The 24606-nt window shown below is 33.2% G+C and overlaps 1 protein-coding gene across 1 annotated transcript; it reads left to right on the top strand.

The window, feature by feature from the left end:
* Window positions 1-6659: 6659 nt before the first annotated feature.
* On the top strand, window positions 6660-17701 carry LOC143240155 (uncharacterized). The gene is made up of 3 exons (XM_076482123.1): window positions 6660-6788; window positions 14522-14648; window positions 15220-17701. Exons 1-3 carry the CDS (start codon window positions 6782-6784, stop codon window positions 15524-15526), a joined length of 441 nt encoding a protein of 146 aa, XP_076338238.1. The 5' UTR covers window positions 6660-6781; the 3' UTR covers window positions 15527-17701.
* The last annotated feature ends 6905 nt before the right edge of the window (window positions 17702-24606 follow it).

Below are 24606 nucleotides of genomic sequence, written 5' to 3'. Positions count from 1 at the left end.
TGTATGTACTGTAGTACAGTACATTTATATACAGAAAGAGAGTGTGGTATAATACAGTACACCTATATAGAGAGGAAAGTAATGTGATACTGTGCTCATATGGAATGATTCAGAAGTCTGTTAACAGGTAAATAATTTTGAAATGAAAAACATGTAGGCCTAGCCTGTAACATACTGAGGCCACTTTAGATCATGTTCTTTAATAATTTTGTCAGTATGTATCAAACACACTAAAAGTGTCAGTGGACTGGATGTAGACAATAACAAATTAAACATTTTAAACCAAAAAGTACAGAATTCTTCCACAAAACAACAGTTGCAGACAGGGCTCAAAAACTACTATCATCTGGGGATTAGTGAAATATAAAGGGTAAAGAATGGAGAGAAATTTCACCATTTGATTTTTCTGTTTAGCTGAGATAATGAGGTTAAGCTTAACCCTCCATTTGTCTCCCACTAAACAAATCAGCTGCCTTGGAACCACACCACAGTATTAGATTAAGTTTCTCCTGTCAAGAAGACGTAGCGGGAAAAGATGTTTCAAATAATTTCCTTTTTCTCTTAATATGACAAGGAAACTGACCTTCACTGTTTGAAAGCCCACTACTGTGAATTTCATTCTACATTAACTTTTCTTTTAGAAACAATGCCTTCCCAATTTTAATCACACAAAATATTAATTTTCAAATATTAACTCATGAAATGAAAAGTTGAAGGCTGTTAACTGTTGTTAGCAAAACTTTGTTTAATATGTTTTAGAAGTGCATGTAACTCTGTTCTTTGTGTTCTGAGAGGCAAAATTGTCAGTAACAAAAATGGTAGGGAAAAATTTAAAGATGGAAGGAGCCTATTTCTTTATCACCTTTCTTCTAACACATCGGAGATCATAAGTTAAATGTAAATATGAATAGATCAGTTAGAACTGTTAAATAGTTTTAAATTATTTTTTTAATGTTGTATTTTTTGTGTATTCCCAAAGATAGTATGGCATAACAAACTATTTCTGAAAAAGAAAGGTACATCTATTGATAATGATTCAATTAAGTGTATAATTTCCAGGATTGAGGTTAGTAGAAAAGCAAGCATTACTTTAAAGAATAGCCACAATCTCAACAGTGCTGGAAAGAACTTCATTTAATCATCATGATAAAGCTACAGTAACAGAAATCAAAAAACGAAAATTTTATCTAAGTGGCTAAAAAGAATTAAATGTCTTGTGATAGTGAAGGTATGAACTCAACAGTTCTGGCATGGACTTCATATAGTCATAGTGGTAAAGCTACAGTAAAAACAACCAAAAATGAAAATTTTACTGGTGTGGCTAGAAGAAATCAAATGTATTATATTTGATAGAATTACTGGTATAGCAGAGTGTAATATATGTCCTCAATTTCCACGCTTTATTTGACAGCTCATCTTGTGTTGTCACTGGCTTTGAGGAACAGTTTTGGCATGTTCCATAAGGTATATGGGCACTATTTAAATGTTTATGAAAACCCATAAACAACTTCTTATTCAGAATATTTAAAGAAAATAGATAACAACATGTTTCAGCACCCGAATACATGTTTCAATGTGACATACTGCACAGCAAGAAATAGTAAGTCATTTTGTAGTATAAAGGGATTGATGGAGTTGGCAAAAAAGTTGGATGTTGAAATACAAGATAAGTACACTAATGATAAACAAAGAAAAACATTTGTGAATGATATTTTAAACTTTGCATATGTAAAGATACTTTGGTAAACGTCAAGAATTCATTTTATTTTTCTATATTATTAGTTTGTTTGGTTGATAGAGATATGCCTGATTAAGTGATTATTTCTACAAGATATTTAAAAAAAACAAAACATTTAAGTGAAAGATTCATTCTTGGTAATAGTTCCTTTTAAACGCACCACAGATTATGGTTATCTCAACAGTATTGACAATGAGCTGTGCAACTTAGGTTTATTCAAGAAGAATGAGCAATGGTTTGTAAGCTTTGGGACCGATGGAGCTGCAGCAATGATTGGTGCAGTCAATGGCTGGAAATGGCAAAGGACACGAAATGCATTGTAGAAATACATTATGTTGCTCATAAGCTGCAGTTAAGAGTTTTAAGGTCTATTAAACACGTACCATTTGTTGGAGATTTTGATCATGTGCTCGTATCACTTTCCACATTTTACAACAATTTCAGGAGAAACCTGTAGCAACTGTCGCAAACAGCAAGAACCCTAGTAACAAAATTATTAAAACTGCTAAATTACATACAATCAGATGGATGGTCAGCAAAGTGAGGACCATGAGAGTTGTGACAGTGGCCTGGACATTTATGTTAAAGCATTTTGAGAGACTAGCCAGTCTAAAGAGATGTTAAAGACTGGTGAGTTTTGATTTTGTCATCATTTTGTACTTTCTTTTGGTGTTCAAGTGTTTATCAGAAAACAAATATCTTTCTGAGTCAGGTATGTTTCAATGAGAAGACCTGAAGAGCTTAAGGACTACTTGGGTGCAGTGCAGAATAAATATATATTAATGGGAATTCCAATGAATGGGATGTTCAAAATGTAAAGCTGAACAAAACAAAACAAGGACATCAGAGATTCAAGTCAACAAAGAAAGTATTAAAGACTAGGATCATAAGTTCAATTGATAGGTTCACAAATTCTGCTACAGATGACATGGCAAATGCTGCATTGGCAAAGAGAAAATTTAGAAATATTTGGTGCACCTGAAATTTTAACCTTTGAATCTCATTGCAAGAACCTGTTACATAAGAGTAAAGTAGAAATGAGTACAGTTTAATGCAGAATGTATGGAGAGAATGGTATAAATTTAAGATATGTGATCAGGAACTTAACTGAAAGATCTAGTAGCAAAAGCTGTGTAGGAATTGATAGGTTTCCTGTTTTAGGACATCCATTAAAGGCTGTTTCTATCAAATGGATCTGATAAAAAAACATATTTTGATCTTTACTTGAAATTGAAAATTTAAGCAATCTAGTGACAATCTAAATGGACCATCCCATCCTCAGTTTGAACATTCGCAGGCAACAGAAAGATGGTACTTTGTGCAAAAAAACTACGTGGAATACTTTTGGTTATAACTTAAAATTTTGCCAGGATTATTAAAGAAATACTGGATCAAAGATAAGAGGTAAGAATAATTTGCATAGGTATGTGTTATAGGGTATGTGGATATGATAATATTTTGTTGTAAGTAGGTAAACTATGATTTGTCTTTTATGCAGTTGTGAAGAATGAGTGACACTTTGTTTACCTTGACTGGTGAACTTTAGTTACATTTTGTGAGCTCTGGTTACAAACATAAAATTACACTTCCCTGCTCCTGATATTGCAACACAAAAGATCAAAATTTCATCATGACAAAGATTGTTACACAAGCCTAAGTTTGAAGTGCATGGTCAACATTTTGCATAGGTAGGCCATTCAAGTTTTGAAGGGTCCAAAAGGTTAAAAACTATTGTAAGTTCTTCAGCAGAGTAACAGTAATATACTTTGCTGCAACTACTGTGAGGCAATCTAAATAATTCAGTTACAGAACATGGTCCTGGTATGTGTGGAGAGTGTCACTAGACTGTTGCTGAATTATATGAGTGGTTCCAAATGTTTAGTGATTTTGGTTTAAAATGGTTCTTTACAGTTGAAATGTTTGGTGTATGATGTACATAAGAGAACATTTTGAAAGAATAGACCTTGAAGTCAACCATGGTTGACATCAGTGATAAGTCATAGGGGTAAACCCACAACTTATTCCATACCATGTTCTTGTTCCTCTCACTTTTTAATTATACTCCTGTTTGTGAACTTCTGAATCAACAAGTATAATGAAAGATTCATAGTGTGATCATATATTCATATTCATATAGAAAGATGTAGTGATTTAGAAGTTTAATATTCCATCCATGTACAGAAAGGTAGAAAGTATTTATAGTGCCTGTGTAGTGTGATATAATACATGTATAAATAAATGTTTGTAGTGTGATATTGTACCCATATACTGAAAAGTGTGTAATTTGATGTATCTGTTGAATACTCGATACATAGATAATTTTAATAGATTTTTTTGCAGAATTCTTAATTCTTGTAATATGATTATATTTTTGATGAAATACTTTGGTCCTTCTGGTATGCACATGACATCTTTTCTGACTGTTGGTTTTTAATTTTTCAATGTTTTAATTTTAAAATAAATTGCATAAAGTTTTGCTTATCAGATGTGAATTGTTGTCACAGATAATAGCCTCTATAATCATCTAACTATTGGTTATTAGTTTATTACAAAGATATTTTTATACTGTTTCTATGTATAACTTGCTAGTTTATGTCCTGCATTTTGAATACCATCTTCAAAGAAGCTTGGAGAAGGACTTTTTATGGTAGTAAAGAGTGGAATTTGTGGGACTTGATACTGAGTCTTCTTGTTAAAAGCCTTTATTGTTTATCAGTCCCTCTAGACACTAAAATAACTCCACGTTGATGTATATATACTACCATAAAATACCCACACTGTACAGACTGAGAGATTCTAAGGCCCCATCATGATTCACAGATACCTGAATGTAAGAGTCAAGCATCTCCATTATCTTAAATATTCTATAGCTATGTCAGTGCACTATTTAATTGATTTGTCTCTTGCCATTTCTGAAACTTAATTCAACTTTTTTTAAGCAAATAGTTTAAATTTAGTTTCTCAGAATTGTTTTTCTTCTTGTATATTTATTTGATTTTTCTCATCCTCTGGATCTTCCAGTATTCTTTTATTCATATTTTTCTCCCCATTGTTTGTTCCCATTTCCCAAACTTAGTTCAATTCAACCTTTTCAAAATTTTCATATTTGTATTTTTCTTCCCATGTTTGTATAGAAAAAAAAGAGTAATTGGCAGAAAACTTCCATGTATTGTTCATTCAGTAAGTGAGAATTAGAAAAAATATTATAGTCTTCTATATATATTAAGGAAGCAGAACGTTTTTGAGTCCTATTTAAAAAGTAATATTCAGGTGCACACTTCCAGAATGACCATAATATGCATGCAAATTTTCAGGTCTCCAAGTTCTTTCTTCTTAGAGATATGGTGGTCACATATGCAGAGGCTCTTTTATCATTTATTTATATATATACCAGCAAAAGACCTTGTGTTGTTAGGTTGATTCACTGTGTTGAATTTAACATTTAAAGTAATAATGTGAGCCCAAATCATGTGAACTGCACTAACAAACTGATATATTAAGGGTTAGTCTTCTATATTTCTTAATAGGAGCATATTATTACTATTATTATAGAATATTTATTGTAACAAAATTCTTTACCAAATCAAAAAGCAACTACACAGGAATAAAAACTATATTACAGAAATAAACAGTTGTTGTAATGTGCATGAAAAGTCTGTAATCTTCCCAGGACTGTAGATGTTGTATTAGTGAGCATTCCCAAACTGTGAATCCAGAGATACTAACAATTGGTATCCTGTTGGTACAAAATTCCACTCCATGCTGCTGGGGCCAGAGAGACTGTAAAATTTCATAATTCAGTTAGACGAGGCATTCAAGAGTTGACAATGGAATGTGGACTAACTGTCTTTCTTTCTAGTCTGCAAGTTTAAAATTAGGAACACTATTTTGCAAATAGACCTTTGTACATAAATTATAAACAGTCTAAAGTAAAATTTGGTCATCAGTTATAACTTTTACAAAAGCAAAATTATAAAAAATGTTAATAAAAACTTAAAACTTGTAAACATTAAAATATGTCATTGTCTTGAAGTCGACCATCAAAAAATAAACATCCACTAAACAAATAGAAAAAGAAGGAAAACAAAAACTGCTTTTGAGAAATTTCACTGTACTAAATTCTAGATTTTTAGTTTTCCATTATTTTTCTTAATCCTGTTTGCATGTGTGGGGTTCACAAGCTATAGCCTTTATGGAGTGTCATCGAACATGGTATTATGTATTTAATGTCAAAGTTATCAACTATTAATTTCACCCTACATTGTTAATTTAGTGACTGTTTATTGTAGAATAGAACAAGTACCAGATACAAAATATGGATGTACTGAAAACAAATGTGGATAAGCATTTTGAAATTTCTTGTAGATTATGTATATACAATGTGTAAACTTTTTGTGATGGACAAAAGTTTATTTTTCCATGAATACCATCATGCACACCAACTTGCTAAAGCCTGAATCATACTGTCATCATAAATTCACAAACATCTTGAATATAAATACTTTTGTAACAAATCTGATTTTTTGTGTAAAGTAGACATGTAAATTTTACTAAAATCTTGCCACATTGTGTGTATATATATTATTAATCCATTTGGAAGTATGGTTAATATTACCTTCCTAGTATGGGGTTAGTCCAGTGCACCAAACTTGTGCACATTTGTTTAATTGAGCTTACATTTATTTTTGACTTGTTACTTTTAAATATTGTCTTCTTATATATCCATTTAGATATTTGTAGTAAATTGTATATCTTTGTATATATGTATATAAAGATGTGTGTATGTAATGACTAATAGTACAGTTTAAATAATTCAGACTACACTTATGTGTAAATTATAATGAAATATTTTATTATTATTATTGTAATAGTGAACATAGCCTTATAGTTCTAGGAAACTCAAACTGACAGACTCTTTTCATTTACAGATTGTTTTGGTTGTTAGAGGCTATTTTACAGTATGCTTCAACAGCAAACTTGGTTTCGGTGTTTGAAACACTAAAACCATTTTCAGTTCCACCAGCCTTTGATTTACCTCAACGCATGGAAGGTAAGTAATTCTGATAAAGTACTTAACCTCCTTTACATAAATAGCTATTCTCATTCAGTGCTGCCTTCTATGTGTAAAATTTTTTATGCATATCATAAACCTTTTATTTTCCCTCAGTTGGAATTGACTGACTCTAATATGTATCTTTTGCAAATTATTATTAAGAACAACCTTCTACCAATAAGAATGCAACATACTCACTTGACACATGAGACTCCCTCTATTCAATTATACTGAACTATCACTTCTAGTTTAGCAGTTCTCATGTTCTAATATTTAGTTTATGCTTTCTTCATGTGTTTTATTAGAAAATTTTTCAATACCTTGGCATTAATTTCTTTCAAAAGATTAATCTTTATTATACAATAATAATATTTGCAACTTGTTGAGTTATTCCAAAGTGAAATTATTTTATCAGTGATGACGAGAAAACCCACTTGTAGAGAAAAATATACATGTAAAAACAGCTGGTTTGGGTTGAGAAAATATTTTATGTAGAGGATCGAAGGTCGAAACATTGTTCGGTCCTCTACATAAAAAAATTTTCTTAACCCAAACCAGCCGCTTTATGTATATAGAATTATTTTATATTTTGACCTGGCTACAGAACTTATTACTTCACTACAAAAACATTTTATTGTTTATGCCAACACAGTTCTGTTTGATTGTTCAGTTTGCATTATGAATTTTCCGTTATCACTTTGGAGGTTATATGTTCTATTAGTACATTCACACAGACTTCAGGTCACGATACTTCACAGGAAGATTTTTCAGCTTTATTTCATTGGGAGATTGATTGTCCTACAAACTGACTTTCTTTGGACCTCACCCCAAGTTTAGGGAACCTACACATTTACAGTACAGTTCACTAACTTTGGAAAGCTTAAAAATTATACTTTTATTTCGAATGTTGTTATTTGTTGTTAGTTGGGTTCTATAACATAAGTTTTATTTGATATTCTTATTGAAGTTTAGGTTAGCCATTAGTCTTGGTTGTATTTTTTTACTATACCATTCACTTAGGCTCACCATGATCTTTGTAACTTTAGGATTACTTGTAATTCATTTTAATGGCATATGTGTTATTAATTTCAGTATATTGTTTTTCTTCTTATTCACTAGGTTTGTGTGAAACTCTTGAGCTAGGGTACACACAAACTTATCCCAATATTGTATACACTTATTGCTTGGTTAAGGTTTTTGTTTTTTTATGGCTTAGTGATATTCTTTGTTTTGTATTGTTCAATTAGGCTTCACAGGTATTTATTTTTGGATTACTGGTAGTTCTGCTTCTGCATTAATCAATAATTAGGTTAAATATCTTGTTCAGTTAGGCTTAATAAATGTCTGCTATTTTCTGTTTACCTGTGGTTCTTTTTACAGGTTTATTTATTTATAGATAATACTGCACAACAATATTTTTGAAAAGTCTTTGCTGATTGTGACAGGTACCTGGTGGGTATGCACAAATATAGTTTTGGTTTTGCTTCATCATGTAGGAACTCTGAGAAATAGACAGTTAACTGTTTACCGGCAATAATGTATTTAATTGTGTTTATGTTTCCAATACGCTATTAAGTTCAACATAATTAAAAGTGTTTTGCTCCTGATTTTCATTTGTATTCAATGTCCAGTGCATAACGTTGCAGTGTCCAACAGTAGTCAGCAAGCATTGATGGATTCCAGTTGCCCTTATATTGTATTTTCATTGTAGCAATGTCCTGGTGAAACCTTTCACCGTGTTCGTCACTGACAGCACTGAGATTTGCAGGAAAGAAGTCCAAGTGTGAGTGGAGGAAATGAATCTTGAGTGACATGTTGCACTTCATTGTTTTGTATGCTTTGAGAAGTTTGTCTATCAGCTGAATGTAATGTGGGGCTCTGTAATTGCCAAGAAAATTGTCAATAACGCCTTTGAAGGCTTTCCAGGCAATCTTTTCTGGCCCAACTAACAGATCTTCGAACCGCTTGTCACTCATAGCATGTCTGATCTGAGGGCCAATAAAATTGGCCTCTCTGATTTTGGCCTCAGTTATTCTTGGGAATATCTGTCTTAAATAACTAAAACCTTTGCTTCTTTGTTCATTGCTTTCACGAAATTCTTCATAAGTCCCAATTTTATGTGAAGAGGAGGCAAAAAATCTTTGCCGGGTTGACAAGCGGTTCATGCTCCACATTTTTCTGTCCTAGAACTAACTTTTATAGAGTGGTTTATTCTCTCTAGAATAATGTGACTCTTTGGCACAACTGTCCAATTCACAGATGAAACAACAGTACTTTGTATAGCCGAGCTGCAGTCCCAGTAACAGATCAACGACTTTCAGATCTCCACAGATATTCTGGATGTACTTGCTGTACTGGATGTGTTTCAGCAACATTTTCATGTTCTCGTAGGTTTCTTTCATGTGTGCTGCATAGCCAACAGGTATTGAAGGGTGAACGTTGTCATTGTGTAACAGAACAGCTTTGAGGCTTAACATTGATGAATCAATAAAAAGGCGCCACTCTTGCAGGTCATGGTCACAATCCAAAGCAGAGAACAATCCTTTGATGTCAACACAGAAACTGAGACTGTCAACTTGTGCAAAGAATTTGGTTATATCATCTTAGCAGCTTCAAAAACAGAAATTTTCGTACCTGGTGATAGCAAACACCATACCTGCAGTCTCAACCCAGCAATTTGGCTTTTGCTTTTGACAGACCCAAATCTCTGACCAGATCGTTTAATTCTGACTGTGTTGTGAGATGTAGATTGCCTGAGGAGCACGGTTCAAAATTTGGATCAATGTCACTGCCAGTTCCCTGCATTGCAGTTTCTTCATCTGGTTCATTTAAGATTTATTCCTCTGGTGGTTTCAGAATTGGAAGACTTTCATCATGTGGCTGAAGGCAGATTAAGGTATTCAATTGACTTCTTGTTTTTGGCAGAGAAACCAGACACATTAGTCAAACAGAAATAACAGTCCGTCACATGGTCTTTCTGTTCTCGCCTTATCATTGGGACAGCATGTGTCACACAACAAATGTGAGGTGCCTATTCCTGGTCTTGATCACAAATTTTACAGGCAAAGTACAGATGATATGCTTTCTTCACAAGAGCAGTTATTGAGCATCTCTGATGAACAAGCATATACTCATCACAAATACAGCAGAATGTATTGTGGCTGTTACGACATTGACGAGACATATTAACTGACACCAATCGTCCTGTAAAACGTCTATAACATCTAACTTGCTTGTTACAGTGCTACTGAAGCAATGCTATATTCTGAAACAATATGTACACACTATAAGGTCTATATTAATACAATGAGCAGCATCTGTGTATGCAAGCCACTTTATAGCCTGCTGAGACAGTGTCAAACTGGCTACGGCATGCTCGGGCTGCATACTTCCACAGAACAGCTTCCAATTTGGCCTTACTTCATGCCTGGACGTGCCCAGACTGCACAAAACATTGTTCATAGGTCTCTTACAGAAACAAAAAATTTTGGACATAAATATAAGAAAAACATGACAAAACTGAAGATTTTGATGAAACGGTATATGATGGGCAAATTTGGATGTGATTTTCGTGATCAGCATCCAAAATCTATAAGGAACACCCATCAGTATTCAAGAAGCAAAAACTTTGTTGTGCAGTGTAATTTATCTTTTATTCATCACAGAATATTCTATCCATATGCATATGTCACTACACAATGTTAACATTTCCAGTGTATTGACTATTTCACTTTTGTTTAATTTATGCTAACATTTTTTTACCTTTAGCTTATAATTTGTATTTCTTAATATTAATTTTGTTTTTGAGGGCCAACTCTACATGCTTCCAATATTGCTTGTCTTCCTCCTGTAATACCAGAACCCATTTTCAGATGACCTAGCTTTTCTCAGCTTTCCTCTACCTTCTCACTTTCTAGTGCCTTCATTCCTGTCATGTACCTTCTTTTCTCTCTGCATGTCTTCCCTGCTGTCATTTGAAGATACATCATCTGTTTAGCACTGGAACTACGTGTCATATGTTCGTCTCCCATTCTTTGCTTTGGATAGCTGTTTCTTTCTTCTCAGACTATTGTCAGTCACCTGGCAATCCTTTACACTTTCTTGAGACTGTGACTGGGCAAGTTATGTTTTCTTGTATATATTCCTCTTTTCAAGAGACTGCTCCTCTTTTTCTTACTGAATCCCACTTTGTTGTGAGTGGTACCTGACCAGGTATTTTTCAAATGCTCAGTTCCACAATGTTATGCCATGTCAAATTTTGTATTATAATTTCATGGCCATGCAGTGCACATTGCAGAGATGGGTGATCCACAAGAGCACTTGTAGGTTTATCCTCAAGATAGAATTGCTTCATAAGTTTGCTTGTCCCAGACAATACTTACTCATGGACAACATGAGTAAATTAGAAGTAGATAGCTGCTATCCCTGCCATGCTTTGTATTGAATAAATTAGTATAATCTGATTTTCTAAGTATGGTTTTATGGCTACATTGCAACATCTCAGCTGTTATCATTCCTCCATCTCCTTCATCTCTTTTCTTCTAGTGGAGTTAGAAAGTAATTACTACTTTCCAGTTCCAAACTGTTGGGGTGGTGGACCATAGAGACATCCTCCTGAATGTGATAATGAAATTCAAACAAAATATAGAAATTATTTAAAACTATTCAGAAGAGAGTAGGGCTGTGGTGGTCTGCTGGTGTAGATGATGTTAGACATCAAAATTGCAGTTCATCCCTTCAGTTGGAATCCCTCATCCTACTCCTATGTGGGTGTTGGCTCCTAGTTGTCAGGTTTTAGATTTAGAGTAGAACCAACCAACATAAGTCCTCATACATGTATTATGGATGTCTATATTCCTCCCTCAATTATAATTCATTCGTGTTCTAGATACAGTGGAGGTAATTATAGATTGTTATGGTTTTTCCTCTTCCACAATCCCTTGATGTATATTGTTCCAAGGGGGTTATTGCATCTGGGTTACTTCTGTTCATTTTCACTTTTGAGGGAGTTGATTCATAATATGTAGACATCTTTTCACTACTGGATGTTGGGTTCCTGGATTGATATATCATTTTAAACTACCATGTACCTTGTCCAGGAGTTGGGGGTGAGGGTCATGATTCCCTCTGGTTTTTGAATTTGAGGTGATGATAGTGTGTTTCTCTTTCCTACTTCCACGTGGATGTTGGTTCGAAGTGGCCTAGGTTTTGGATTTTAGTTGACTTGCTGGTGGTATGACTTTCTTTCCTTCCCCCACATGGATGTCAGTACCCAGTGGCTGGGTTTTTGATTGTAGTTGACATACTATTGGTATGGTCCTCATTCTACCCTATTGTGGATGTCAGTTTCCTGCAGCATAGGTTTTGAATGTAGTTGACTTAACATGTACGGTATGTCATGCCCTCACCACTCTATACTTAGGGGTGCATCTGTTTCATTGTACACACTTTTATATTTTAAAGGAATTGAGTTTAATGAATATTGCATGCTTTGAATCACTGTCCAGTCATAGTTTTTTTCCCGCTTGGATATGCTCCTGTATTTTTCCATCCATATTTGCAACATTTTTTATGAAGAATGAAGAATATACCTGATTTAGCAGTGGTACAGTCTTCCACATCAGGTCTTATAATCTGACTATCTTATCTTAGGCAGTTTCCTTTGTACACTTTTGAAAGATGCTACTTTCTTTCCTTCATATTGATCCCTCCACCTACTCAGTGTGGGATTCTAGTTATTTGTGTCAGTAGAGGTAGTGTACTTTATTGGAAGTAATAATTTTCTTATACTCAAAGTGTGTTTCTGATAGATACTTGCCTCTTATCACACTTCAAACCTTTCTTCCCCTTTGAAAACTAATGCTTCCATTTACTGCCAAAATGCAAAGTAATAGTTAAGTAGAATCGAATATAGGGAGTTGCACTCTTGTTAGTGGAGGGTTGTTGTATGAGAGACACACTAAAATCAGTCAATTTCAACTTAGAGGAAACAGAAGGCAGGTTGCATGTGTATAAAATATTTTTCCATATTGAAGGCAGTAGTGAATGAGAATAGCTATTTATGTGAGAGATATTTATCTATTGGAAATACATTTTCATTACATGAAAATTGACTTTGGAATGTTGTAGTTTATTTCATCAGTTTAAATACTTAGCTTTACATTTTATTGATAAAAAAAAGTACTAGATTATGGTAACTGTATGTCCAGGTGGGGGTCAAAGTGTGCATGTCCTGACTTTTACAGATATTTAAAATTTGATTAAACAGCTTTATTTTCAAGATATGTCAATAACGTTGGCCTCAAAGTGTAGGTTATAATTTAGATTTTAATATTATATAAGTTTTGATATCTTAATGTAAATGAAAATATTCAAATAAATTATCTTCTATGTCTCATGTGATGCCACTTTACTCTGAATTCTCCATTTAAAATTTTCTTTCTTCCTTTTATATGTGTTTCAGAGTGTCCAACATTTAAGTATACAAAATAATGATAATTAAAATTGAATTAAAATAAGAATCTCCTGCCTTCTCTATTGTGTGAGATACCAGTACATTTGTTATACCCACCAAAACTCTTCCCAACTCTTCATGGTTTTGCAGTCTCTTATTTACTTAAACTTACTTGCAAATGGTACACATCTGTAACCAATAGAAAGCCTATTTTGATGTTTATATGATTGTGACCTCTTTATATTAATTTATTTTGATAAAATATGCTATTTTCCAACTGAATATTATTGAGTGAAGACTGAAGTCAGCACTCGAATAAACAATGAAATATTTTAAATTATTTTACGGGTCAGTTAGAAAACCAGATAAATTATAGTAATTTTAGGGCATTCTGTTTTATTATTTTAATTGTTATTTGTTTTTTTGAAATGTTTATTTAAAAGCTACATGAATTATGTTTTGGACAACCAACTTTAGGAGAATCATTTAGGGTTAATGAAGCCCAGTTTACAAGGCAAAAGGCTTCAGACATGAAGTAAATGTTAAATTTATTTTATTTGTATTTTTTATTTATTTATGTACATTTTTTAACTTAAACTAAAATGGGAAAATTAAAAAGGTATTATGTTAGGTAAAAAAAATTCACTCCACTGAACCAAATCCATATTGGAAAAATTAATGTTTGCTATAAATTATATGATTCAGTTTAACTTAATGCATCTTTACAAAATGTAGCAAACATTACAGGTATATTGTGCACAAAAAAGTATTTGTAACAAAAATTTGTCTGTAAATTTACTTTAGTTATCTTGAATAGTCTGATTGTAAGATAATTTTGATATTAAGAATAAAAATACCTTTTCCATATTACAGGTTTCAAACTCCACTTAAAAACTGCTAGAGAATACCAAAAATTTCAGGAAAATTTGATTCAGTTTGTTATTTTCTTTACTATATGGGCTCAGTCCATTTGACTGACATGATAACCACCACACAAAAATAATGAAATAAACCTGAAGTACTTTTTTTTTGTAGTTCTATAATGATTGCAGATTATAAAAGTAAATTAAAAATTATTTATCCTAACAGCCTCAGGGTCATAACAATTTACACCTGTTTTTATGTAATCTTATTCTGGTAATATTCTTTAAACCATATTTAAATTATGCAAATGACAGTAAATCACCCAGCAGGAATGAGAAAAGTTCAGGTTATATCATGCAACATCTCACTACATGCATTCCTTGAAGCAAAAGAATTTTTATTTAAATTTCAGGAAATCATCTTTATCGCTACTCCAAAGTTTTGGAACATCATTTGGGCACCCCACAAACTCGACCACTTCCGCCTTGCCTGCATTTATCATGGACAACACCTTTTCCTTTAAATAAATCTGCTCCAAGGTTAGTGGTTGCAGCTGGTACTTCCTCTTTTTTTTGCCTTAAACAAATGTCTCACTTTGATTAGATCACAATTGTACAATAATATTGCATGTAAGCATTACATGTTACCAAGGAGTCTGTGTAGGGATTTCCAATAAACAAGTAAATATGTTAATATAATATACTTGTGCACAGAATTACATTATAGTAATACAACAGTAAATTGATAAAATATAATTTTGTTGTTTATATAGAGGACATAGTACATGTTTAAACAGAACAGTGGTGTGTCTTCAGGTATATCCTTTATATTGTATTTGAATAGGACAGACCTTTCTGTTGTAAGTGTTCGCTATATAAAAAGATAACAAAAGTTCATTATGCTTATAGATTGTTTCTGGTCAATTCTCTAGTGTGATATACTATTAATACACAGTAAAATATTTATTTTTAAATAATTCTTCTTGAATGCAAAGTTCAGATGTTTATGAGTATATTTTCAAGTTTCACATTTGTTAACATTATCTTCAATAGAAAATATATTAATTTATGGTAAAAAATAATGTATTAATAAGTTTAAATGTTTTTTCAGCAACTTGTACAGAGCTCAGAAACTTCTCTCAGTTGGTCTTGATGTTCCTCTGCCCTTCAGACAGAATGGGTTACCACATTCATTGTCCAAGCTTCCATGGGAAACTCAACAGATTGTGAGCATCCATCCCTCCGACCTTCGTTCTAACACTTTGTCTTTATTTGGTGTCTTTTTAATTTTGGTGGTGGGAATGGCTCTTCTCAATCAATGGCTCCGTTTAGGCAAACAGCCTCGCAAGAGACGTCATCGTCTCCGCAGAGTTCCCTATGCTCCTCCTCCCTCTGTTGGAAGAATGTCTGGAGTTTGATTGTTTAAAAGTTAAAAGGGTTATTTGAGAGAAAACACTGTTTTAATTCTCTACCTAACAAAATAGGCAATGTGCATAGTTCAGGTGGTGGTGGATGGTTACTAACAGTTTACATAGATCTGATTTTTATTCAGCATAACTCTGTGCAGGATTTGTTCTCCAACATCTGGACTCAGGAGGAAAGGATAAAGAAACCATTTTACCCTGGCAAGAAACAACCAGATACTGCTCAGAAAGTCTTATCATATGATTCAGAACAATATGCTACAATTTTGACCACTGCCAGCTCTGATAGAAGAGAAGGTGTCTTGAATGAAGTTTCCTTAAAAGATGCCAAAATTGATTATAAAAAGTTCCACAGGTTTGCTAATCACATTCACGACCTCAGTGATGTACATAAACAGAGTGTAAGATTTAATGAGAAAACATCTAGTTGTGGGAATACAGCTGAAAATGTGCACATTCATTCCAAAATTCAAAACACTGTCTTATATCCAAGTTGGTCAAAGTTTGATGTTTCTCACTTTAAAACACTGTTCTCATCAGAATCTGTTATCTCTGAGACTGTCAAAAGTTACCTATTAGGAAGCCATGAAATTCATGTTCATGTAAATGTTCATGTTGTTGTGAAAGAGCAAACTGACAACACACGGAAACATGACGAATTTTAAAGTGGCTTTGTAAGTTTCTAAGATGTAGAATATGGTGATATACCTAGTGATCTTTGAAATAAACTTGTTTTAAAAAAAAGAAAGAAACATGACCACCTTTAGTATATGACAAATGTACTCACAAAAAAAGTTATTTGTTTTAAATTTAACACAGCAATCATCAGTAAAGAAAACTCTAAAATACATTTGTGACAAATTTGTCTTATTTCTCCTGCCAACACTATCTTTTCTGTTTTATTGTCAATTGAAAGACTGTTTTCTTTTAACCAGTGAGGTGTATGAAATGTAATCTTTATACACCTACATATGTTTGTGTGTATGTTATATGTACTTTTCCATCATTTAAACTTGACAATCTTTAAGGTTTTATATTGACTAAACACCGTGACTAGTTGATACTGGAAGTAGAAATCCAGCATTGAGTATCTTTCTTTTTTATTTATTACACACTCATTAATTCTAAATATTTATAAAACACAAGATATTACATCTGTATTTAATTGTCAGTTGTGTTTTTGGAATAATGTTCACACTTATCATTTGTGAAAGTTGAAAATGTGAAGTGATGATTATAACTTCTCATAAAAAATGGTAAATTAAATTAATACTTTAACTCGTATTATTATGGTTAAACAACTGCTATTGACATAATGTTTTTCTGCAATCAGTGGATTGTAGTCGTACATTTTACATCAGTGTTTATTACGTTTTTAACACATTAACAAAATCCTTTAAAGACCCTAAGAATTTACAAAATTTTTTGTCCTCTGGGTATGTGTATTAACAGACAAATAAGGATTATAATATATAGCTTTGGTAGTAACTGGTACCAAATTTATGAATGTATGCTTTACATGTCACTTTTACTATTTTAATGAGAAAATATTGCAACAAGTGATTAGAAAGCTTCTAGCTTAAATTCTAGAATTAAATGTAAGATAATAAACCTAGTGTAAGAAACAACTTATTAATCCATGGTGTAAAGATTTTGTTAAACAGTTCATGGGTACTTATACTGATGTTAACATGTGTTTTGTGCTCTAGTATTTCTGAAGCGATTTCTGTTGCTGCTTGAAGAAAAGTCGTGTATCTTTATATCTTTTTTGTTGGTTAAGTGACAAATTGTATTCAACACTTCAACCAGCTTATATTCCAATTGTAAGTAAACTGCCTGAAAATGGTAATCCCATTCTTTAAAATATCTTTCAGAGTAGAAATTGTAATTAAAATTTCATTGTTTGTAAGATGTTATTTGTGTCCAGGTATGACTGCTTAAAAACATTTAATCAAAACTTTTGCTCTGGAATATGGAAAACAATGGGGTAGAAAATTACAATTTCAGAATGTTTGTACATAAATCTATCATCTTTATATCACTAACCTTTTGTTCATTCCTTTGTTTTTGTTTTCTTAATTATATCCAAATAGAGAAGTAGGATCTTATTAGTGTTTATTAGATATTAATGGACACACTGACTATTAGAATAAACTTAGTTTTTCAGTATATGGTTTTGTTCATTGACATAAAATTAAACTGAAGCATCAATTAGCATAAGAAAATGGTATTTATAAAGCTTAGAAGACTTGAATTGGTGATGAAGAAATCTGTATTACAGTTTAACACTAATAAATGTACATAGTTCAACAATGTTTTATTATGATGTTTAGTTCATTGTTTATCATAAGGCATTAAATTTGATAGCTTAGGAAAACAAAAGTGAAAGTTGGAGAGTATATAGTAAAATAAAAATTTATTTATAGCTGTGATGGTTTCTTTCAAAAAATTTTAAAACCATATTAAAGCAAATATCAGAAAGTCTTTCCTTGTGTGTGTGTGTTCTCACGTTGGAAAGGTACACAGTTACCAAATCACATTTTAAAGAAATATCATAGCAAAGAGCATGTGCCATTTTCAACTTGATAACATATATGAAAAATAAAATCTGTGAGTTGTATTTCACAGTGCTTTATCATGTTTTCTGGACTGACAACTAATACTAAATAGTACTTATGGGTGGATCCCACAGATAACAGGAGGTTGATGTAGGAAGTATACAGTGGTGTAAATCTGAATTATGAGTTGTAAGTCTTCATATTTATAATGCTCAAATCAAGGGTTTGATTCCCCTAGTTGAACACAACAGATAACCTGGCTTGGGATGTTCACATGGTTACGATGCTTGACTCCTAATATGAGGGCCACAGGTTCAAATCTCTATCACACCAAACATGCTCACATTCTTAGCTGTGGTGGCATTATAATATTATGGGTCAATGTCTACTATTGGTTGGTAAAAGATGATGGTGTATCTCGGAACTGCTGGTATGGGTATCAACACTTTTATTGATAAGCAGAGAACAACATTTTGACCTTCCTAAGTCAAAACATTGTTCTCTATTTCATTGTAATAAAAGTGTTAATACCCATACCAGCCATTCTGAGATACATTTTTATTTCAAGTGGTTTTCTCGTCATCAAGAAAAAATGATGGTGATGCCTAGCTGCCTTCTTTTTGTTCTTACACTGCTAAATTAGGGTTGGCTAGTGCAGGTAGCTCTCATGTAGTTTTGTGCAAAAATTCAAAACAAACCAACAAAACTGAATTAAGGTTTTGGCTGAGGTTGAACACTTATAATAAAGACAAAATCAATCAAATGTTTCAACTCAGTCAGAATGAAGAGACTGAAGATATATACTTACTGGATTGAAGAAAGTTTACTTTTAAATTAGTAAAAATGTTGGGTTTTACCTCTTTGCTTGAAAATTTCACTTGTTGGACTGAGAACTAGTACTGTTACTTAACATGTTCCCTGAACAATTACTTGTTACAAATTAACAAAACATGTTTTATTATGATATTCTCAGTGTGCACGTGCTAGTCATGTTACTGGTATCAATACCAATAAAAAGAAATAAGTAAGAATATACACCCTAAAGATTTCATTTCATATAAAGCACAAAATAAAAGTAGAAATGTTTTTATATACATATCACTACAACAAACACATACAGCAGATATGGAATTGTATAAACTATAATAAAGACATATTTAACATTAATTCAAATGTGTGTGTGTAGGCCTTTCAATATTAATTTAACCTGATACAAGATAAGAAAGCATTTATGAAAAATTAGATTATCTGGCATTACTCGGGTGAAAATGATTCAATATCTAGAGTTGATTTGTTTAAATCAGTGACATTAGTCGTGATTTTTTCTCTAAAAAATCAAATTGATTTCTTTATCTAACTAAATATTTTGATTAAAATAAATATAAATAATAATTTCTGAAAAAAAAAATTTCTAAAGCAATTTTAGTCTAAACAAAACAGGGAACATTGCTCTTGCTTCTAATGTACTTTGCATAACATTTCAAAATTCCTACTTTTAGATGCCCTAGTTTATTTTCTGTTTGGTCAAGTGTTGTTTATAGCAGTGTATTCTGACCTTCTTATTATTCTATTTAATGAAGAATTGATTTATTTTTCTCTTGCTGCAACTCTACGTTGCTTTCACGTGTCTAATGACAATATCCTCAATTTCTTACATACTGTTTAAGTTCTAGGCATTAATCTGAAAACTTCAGTCATCTTAACTGTGTAGTAATATATAAACTATAATATCAATTTGTAGACATTTCTTAGTGAAAGTTTGCTAGTTCATCTAGTTACTCTAGTTCATCACTTCATAATTAGTGATGGCTATTACAAATAACCCTCATGTAACTTTGTGTAAATCCCAACAAACAAAGAAGCTTGAAAAGTAAGTGTCACAATTCCCTTTGAGTTCTGTTAATTTTGTAAAAGAATCATATTAACTGTGTTATAATCAAGTGTAAATCACACAGTGTAGTGCATACATTTCACCATGAAACACCAATCAATATCTTGGGAAAGAAGGAAAGTCACTTCTTTTCATCATTGATCTTACAATTGGGCTATTTATCTCAGCTACTGGTAGCTCAACCCAGATCAGAAAGTCGTCATTAGGGTTTTGGGCAACTATTAGGGCTGTCTTGCTGCTCCTTCACTAGAATTTTGTGTAACTTCTCTTGCACAGCCAGATGAATACTTTCAGATTTTTACTTCTCATTCAAGTGCTTAATTGAGTTAAGTATACAAATTCAGCATTAAATGTTGTACTTATTGTCCCTGCATATATTCATTTCATAACTCAACTGTTAGAGGAAATGGTCCAGATTTTCCTTAGCTGTGCCTTTAAGTGTTGGAAGATAACTCTTACTTTCATCCACAAGAACCTGTGAGGAGTAGCAACAGCCTTTATCAGATAGTCTCAGTCAATTCTAGGCTAATACATCCAAAATATTGGAGCTACTGTTAAATAACTATTGTCCAGGATTCCATCATTTAGATGAATATTAGCTCCCTTTTTCTTGGTGGAGAAATTTTTTTATAAGCTCTGAAATACCATAGGTTTCTCTAAGACTCTTAGCAGTTCTGGTAGCATGCTTCTTATCACAGAAGAGCTCACAACTGCCCTATTGATCACTGTTGTTAACTGGTGACTTTTGTCCCACTGACTTTCAAATAATCTCAGACTGACAGCTGTGGTTGACCAGCAATATCTCCCTTCTCTTACATTTTGGATGGAATTGACCAGACTCTCACAAAAACTGACCCATTCAGTCTCGAACTCGCCAGATTATACATTAATTAGTGCCTGTGCTTGTTGTATACTGAGGCCGTTCATAAGTGGAAAACTTAAATCTGGGTGAAAGATATTCAGGTCGTTTTCACAACTGTTGCTGTGGTGAGAATATAGGCATAGATCTTTACACCCATGGCGAAAGGCCATTATTCAGGAAAGGATTTCTCCAAGATTCGACTTCTCTCTCTCAGATAAGTCTATACCGAATAACAAGCTTTTTTAGTCTTTGTTATAAGTCTTCCTGCTTGTGAAAAATTACGTTTCCTCGTTTGGTACAATTTATTTCGCAAAAGATCACACTGGCGTGCATTTCACACAAATTGAGAACTATAATAAATCCTATGGTCACAGCATCAAACATTTTACCTTATTTATCAGATAAGTGATATGAGTGTGGATTTAGAATTAAGCAAAAAAGCTACACAGTGGACTAACTGTGCTCTACCCACCACGAGTATGGCAACTCGGATTTTAGCGATGCGAGTCTGCAGATATTCCGCTAGGCCACTGGGCGGCATTCAGCTGGTGTATTGTGGCGAAAACCTAAATTTTCATTTTGACCAAATTTATTGAGAGAGACTGAGCACCAGTGTGTAACAAACTGAAAATCAATGTTTATTTATTTAAATCTGTCTAAGAGACGATAAAATGGGAAAAGACAATGCCTTCACTGAATATTTTAATTTACTTGATTGAAGAAACTTTACTTGTTGAACGAGAAAAACTAAACACAATTGAAATTTACTTACTTGTTAATTCACGAAAAATACTATAACTTAGCGTGTTGCCTTCATTATTGTTTCGTATTAAGAGTAAATAGTATCATATATAAGGCTCTATAATGCTATTCCTCTCGGGATGTATAAACTATCCACATCATTTATGCTAATTCCCATGAAAAAAAAAATATGACAGGATATTACCTCAAGATATCACTTGACCCACCAGTGAGGCACATTCTTAAATATCGGAAAATTGCTAGTACTCCAGAGCTAAAAATTGAAACAACAAATTAATGTTTAGAAATATATATACAGCGGAAACTCGGTCAATGGGCACCACGCAATTATAGTCCAGCCTTTTCAGCCTCTTTGTTTTTCGACTATTTGTAACCAAAATAAATCTTTAAATAATTAGCACCTCAATATTCCAGATAAAGAACTGTCTTCACTCTCATTTTCTACGTGGGCACTCGATAAAGCAGGCAATTATTTTTACGTGCCTGTATATTATATCGCTAAACTCCAAGCATCCCAGAAGAATGACCAATATTCAAACACTTGCAATATCTGCTAGATTGACTCCAAACCATATATTGTTCTAAAAGTTTCCACAGATTCCAAGCGCAATTTTATTACTCTGGAGAATTCTCGTTGTAAGCACTGTAGGATACATAAGCTGATAAATTCCATATCATGTTCTCATAGCTGTAGTCCAGTTGACTTGTTTCTGTATGCGTGCTTGTATTGCTATCGAAAGTATTGTATTATGGTGTTATGTAAACAGTCTAATGGCACAAGCGATGACTTGTTGCTTTATTTTCAGTGGATTTCTACTTTGGTTATTAAATGTAAATGTAAATGAAGAAAGTACTTTGAAACTTTGTGAACAATAAAGAAAAAAGTCACAGACAATCCACCCCTGAGACCTGTCATAACATATGCAACTCATGAACACCCATATTCTGCATAACAAGCAAAATGGAAGCCTTTAAACTCAAAAATTTAGTATGACCGGTATGTAATCCAACTTTCCATGGCTCATTGTTTAGATTAAGAAAACCTTTTTATAGAGGACATTAGGATGCAGTTGGAAGGGCTCTCAAAATGTCTAGGTTCTACTGTATTGCGTGTGAGTGTGTACACATGCACAAGTGTTACACAAGCTAAAGATACGTGTGACCTTCTATGAAAGTATGTATGCACGCCTGCATATGGTCATACACGCCCTAGGCCTAGCATGGCCAGGTGTGTTAAGACGTTCGACATGTAATCTGAGGGTCGCGGGTTCGTATCCCCGTCGCACCAAACATGCTCGTCTTTTCAGCCGTGGAAGCGTGAGGGTCAATCCCACTATTCGTTGGTAAAAGAGTAGCCCAAGAGTTGGTGGTGGGTGGTGATGGCTAGCTGCCTTCCCTCTAGTCTTACACTGCTAAATTAGGGACGGCTAGCGAAGATAGCCCTTGAATAGCTTTGCGCGAAATTCAAAACAAACAAACAAACAATTGTTCATATACTCATTCAGACAATGTTCTTCCTATTTCTCCTATGTATAATTCTTCACACTGTAACAAATAATGCAACAAATTAAGCACTTGGATGCACAGGTGAACAACTGTTTAATTGTATGCATGAAGCTGGATCCAAATGTAGAAGTTGTACCATGAATGTGCACAGCAGCACGTGCCCTCATTAAAAATTTTTTTTACTTCTGGTGTCTTCACTCGTGTGCGAACCTATACATCCTTTAGATATTTTTCCGTGGCGACGTAAAGTGATGAGTCTGTTTTAAAGTATATCTCTCAGAGGTTTATCGTTTAAAATTATTGCAGAATTTATTTTACTTATGCTAGAAAACTAAATGTTTCACGGATGATATTTCAGCATCAAAGGAAATTTATTTTTAATATCATTCGTTTTTCTGTCTTCACCTGTAGCGCAGTATCGTGGCTAATTTTCACACCATCTTTGCATACAGAGTTGGCCATTGGGGTGACTGACATGCGCTCCTGCACAAGGTACCTACTCTAAGAGACGCTTAAACGGGCATTGCAATTGGCAGTTCTTGTCAGTTTTATAGGGGAAGGGGTGCTGAAAACATAGCTTGCACAAACCATAATTTTGTCTTGGGCTGGCTCTATTTGCACGCTGAGTTGATTATATCTAGAGGATTGTTCTTCAACATTGTGGTTAAAATCGGATTTAGAATTACATAAGCGATGGAAATGACGAAATTGTGATTTTGGAATGGCATTTTTAGTGGATGTGTGATTGATGGAATTATAATATATAGTTTTTACATGCAATTGTCCAATAGAGCAAATTTTTAGTCTCTTAGACATAATCATGACACCTGTGGTACGTTATCTTCCAACTTATATCAAAGATAGCACCAAAGTTCTTCAAATGTTTAATAAAATATCCAGAACTACTTCTAATCCATCACTATTCACAATAGATATCAAGTTCTTGTATACTGTCATGCTGCATAGTAAGAATCTTGAAGTTTTTAGTTTCTACCTTAACCAGCGACAAGTGCTACCCATCAACATACACTCTTGTAAGACTAGATGAATTAGTTTAGACATTGAACGCGTTTTCTCTCAATGATTCATTTTACAAACAAATAAAGGGTGTAGCCATCAGTGCCAAGGTGGGACCATCATTCGTTAACCTATTTGAAGGCTACATAGAACACAACCTGTTTCAGACTTATGAAAGGCTCGTGCCTGTTTTGTACCCACAATACATAGATGGCATAATTGGAATTTTAACCATAAACGAGGAAGAACTCCATGATTTGACCAATTTAGTTAAGAACTGTGATCCAGTCTTTCAATCAGTATAGAAACAATGTTTCAAACCGTTCAGTAAACTTCCTCTTTATCACTCTGACCTTGACTGCAGAGAATACAATTTCAACATCTATCTATTATAAGCCTACCATATCCCATTATTTCCTCGAATGCTACTACAACCATTCCACAAATACTAAAATCACAGTTTCTTCACCCCAGTCGT

This window comes from Tachypleus tridentatus, chromosome 13, assembly GCF_004210375.1.
Source record: "Tachypleus tridentatus isolate NWPU-2018 chromosome 13, ASM421037v1, whole genome shotgun sequence".
NCBI classification, from domain to species: domain Eukaryota; kingdom Metazoa; phylum Arthropoda; class Merostomata; order Xiphosura; family Limulidae; genus Tachypleus; species Tachypleus tridentatus.
This window is presented reverse-complemented; position numbering and strand designations above follow the sequence as displayed.

Bases quoted from the DNA above. Each gene is read 5' to 3' on its own strand.
- LOC143240155 (XM_076482123.1), top strand. The intron at 14,649-15,219 runs GTTAGTGGTTGC...ATGTTTTTTCAG, and splicing joins TTAAATAAATCTGCTCCAAG to CAACTTGTACAGAGCTCAGA.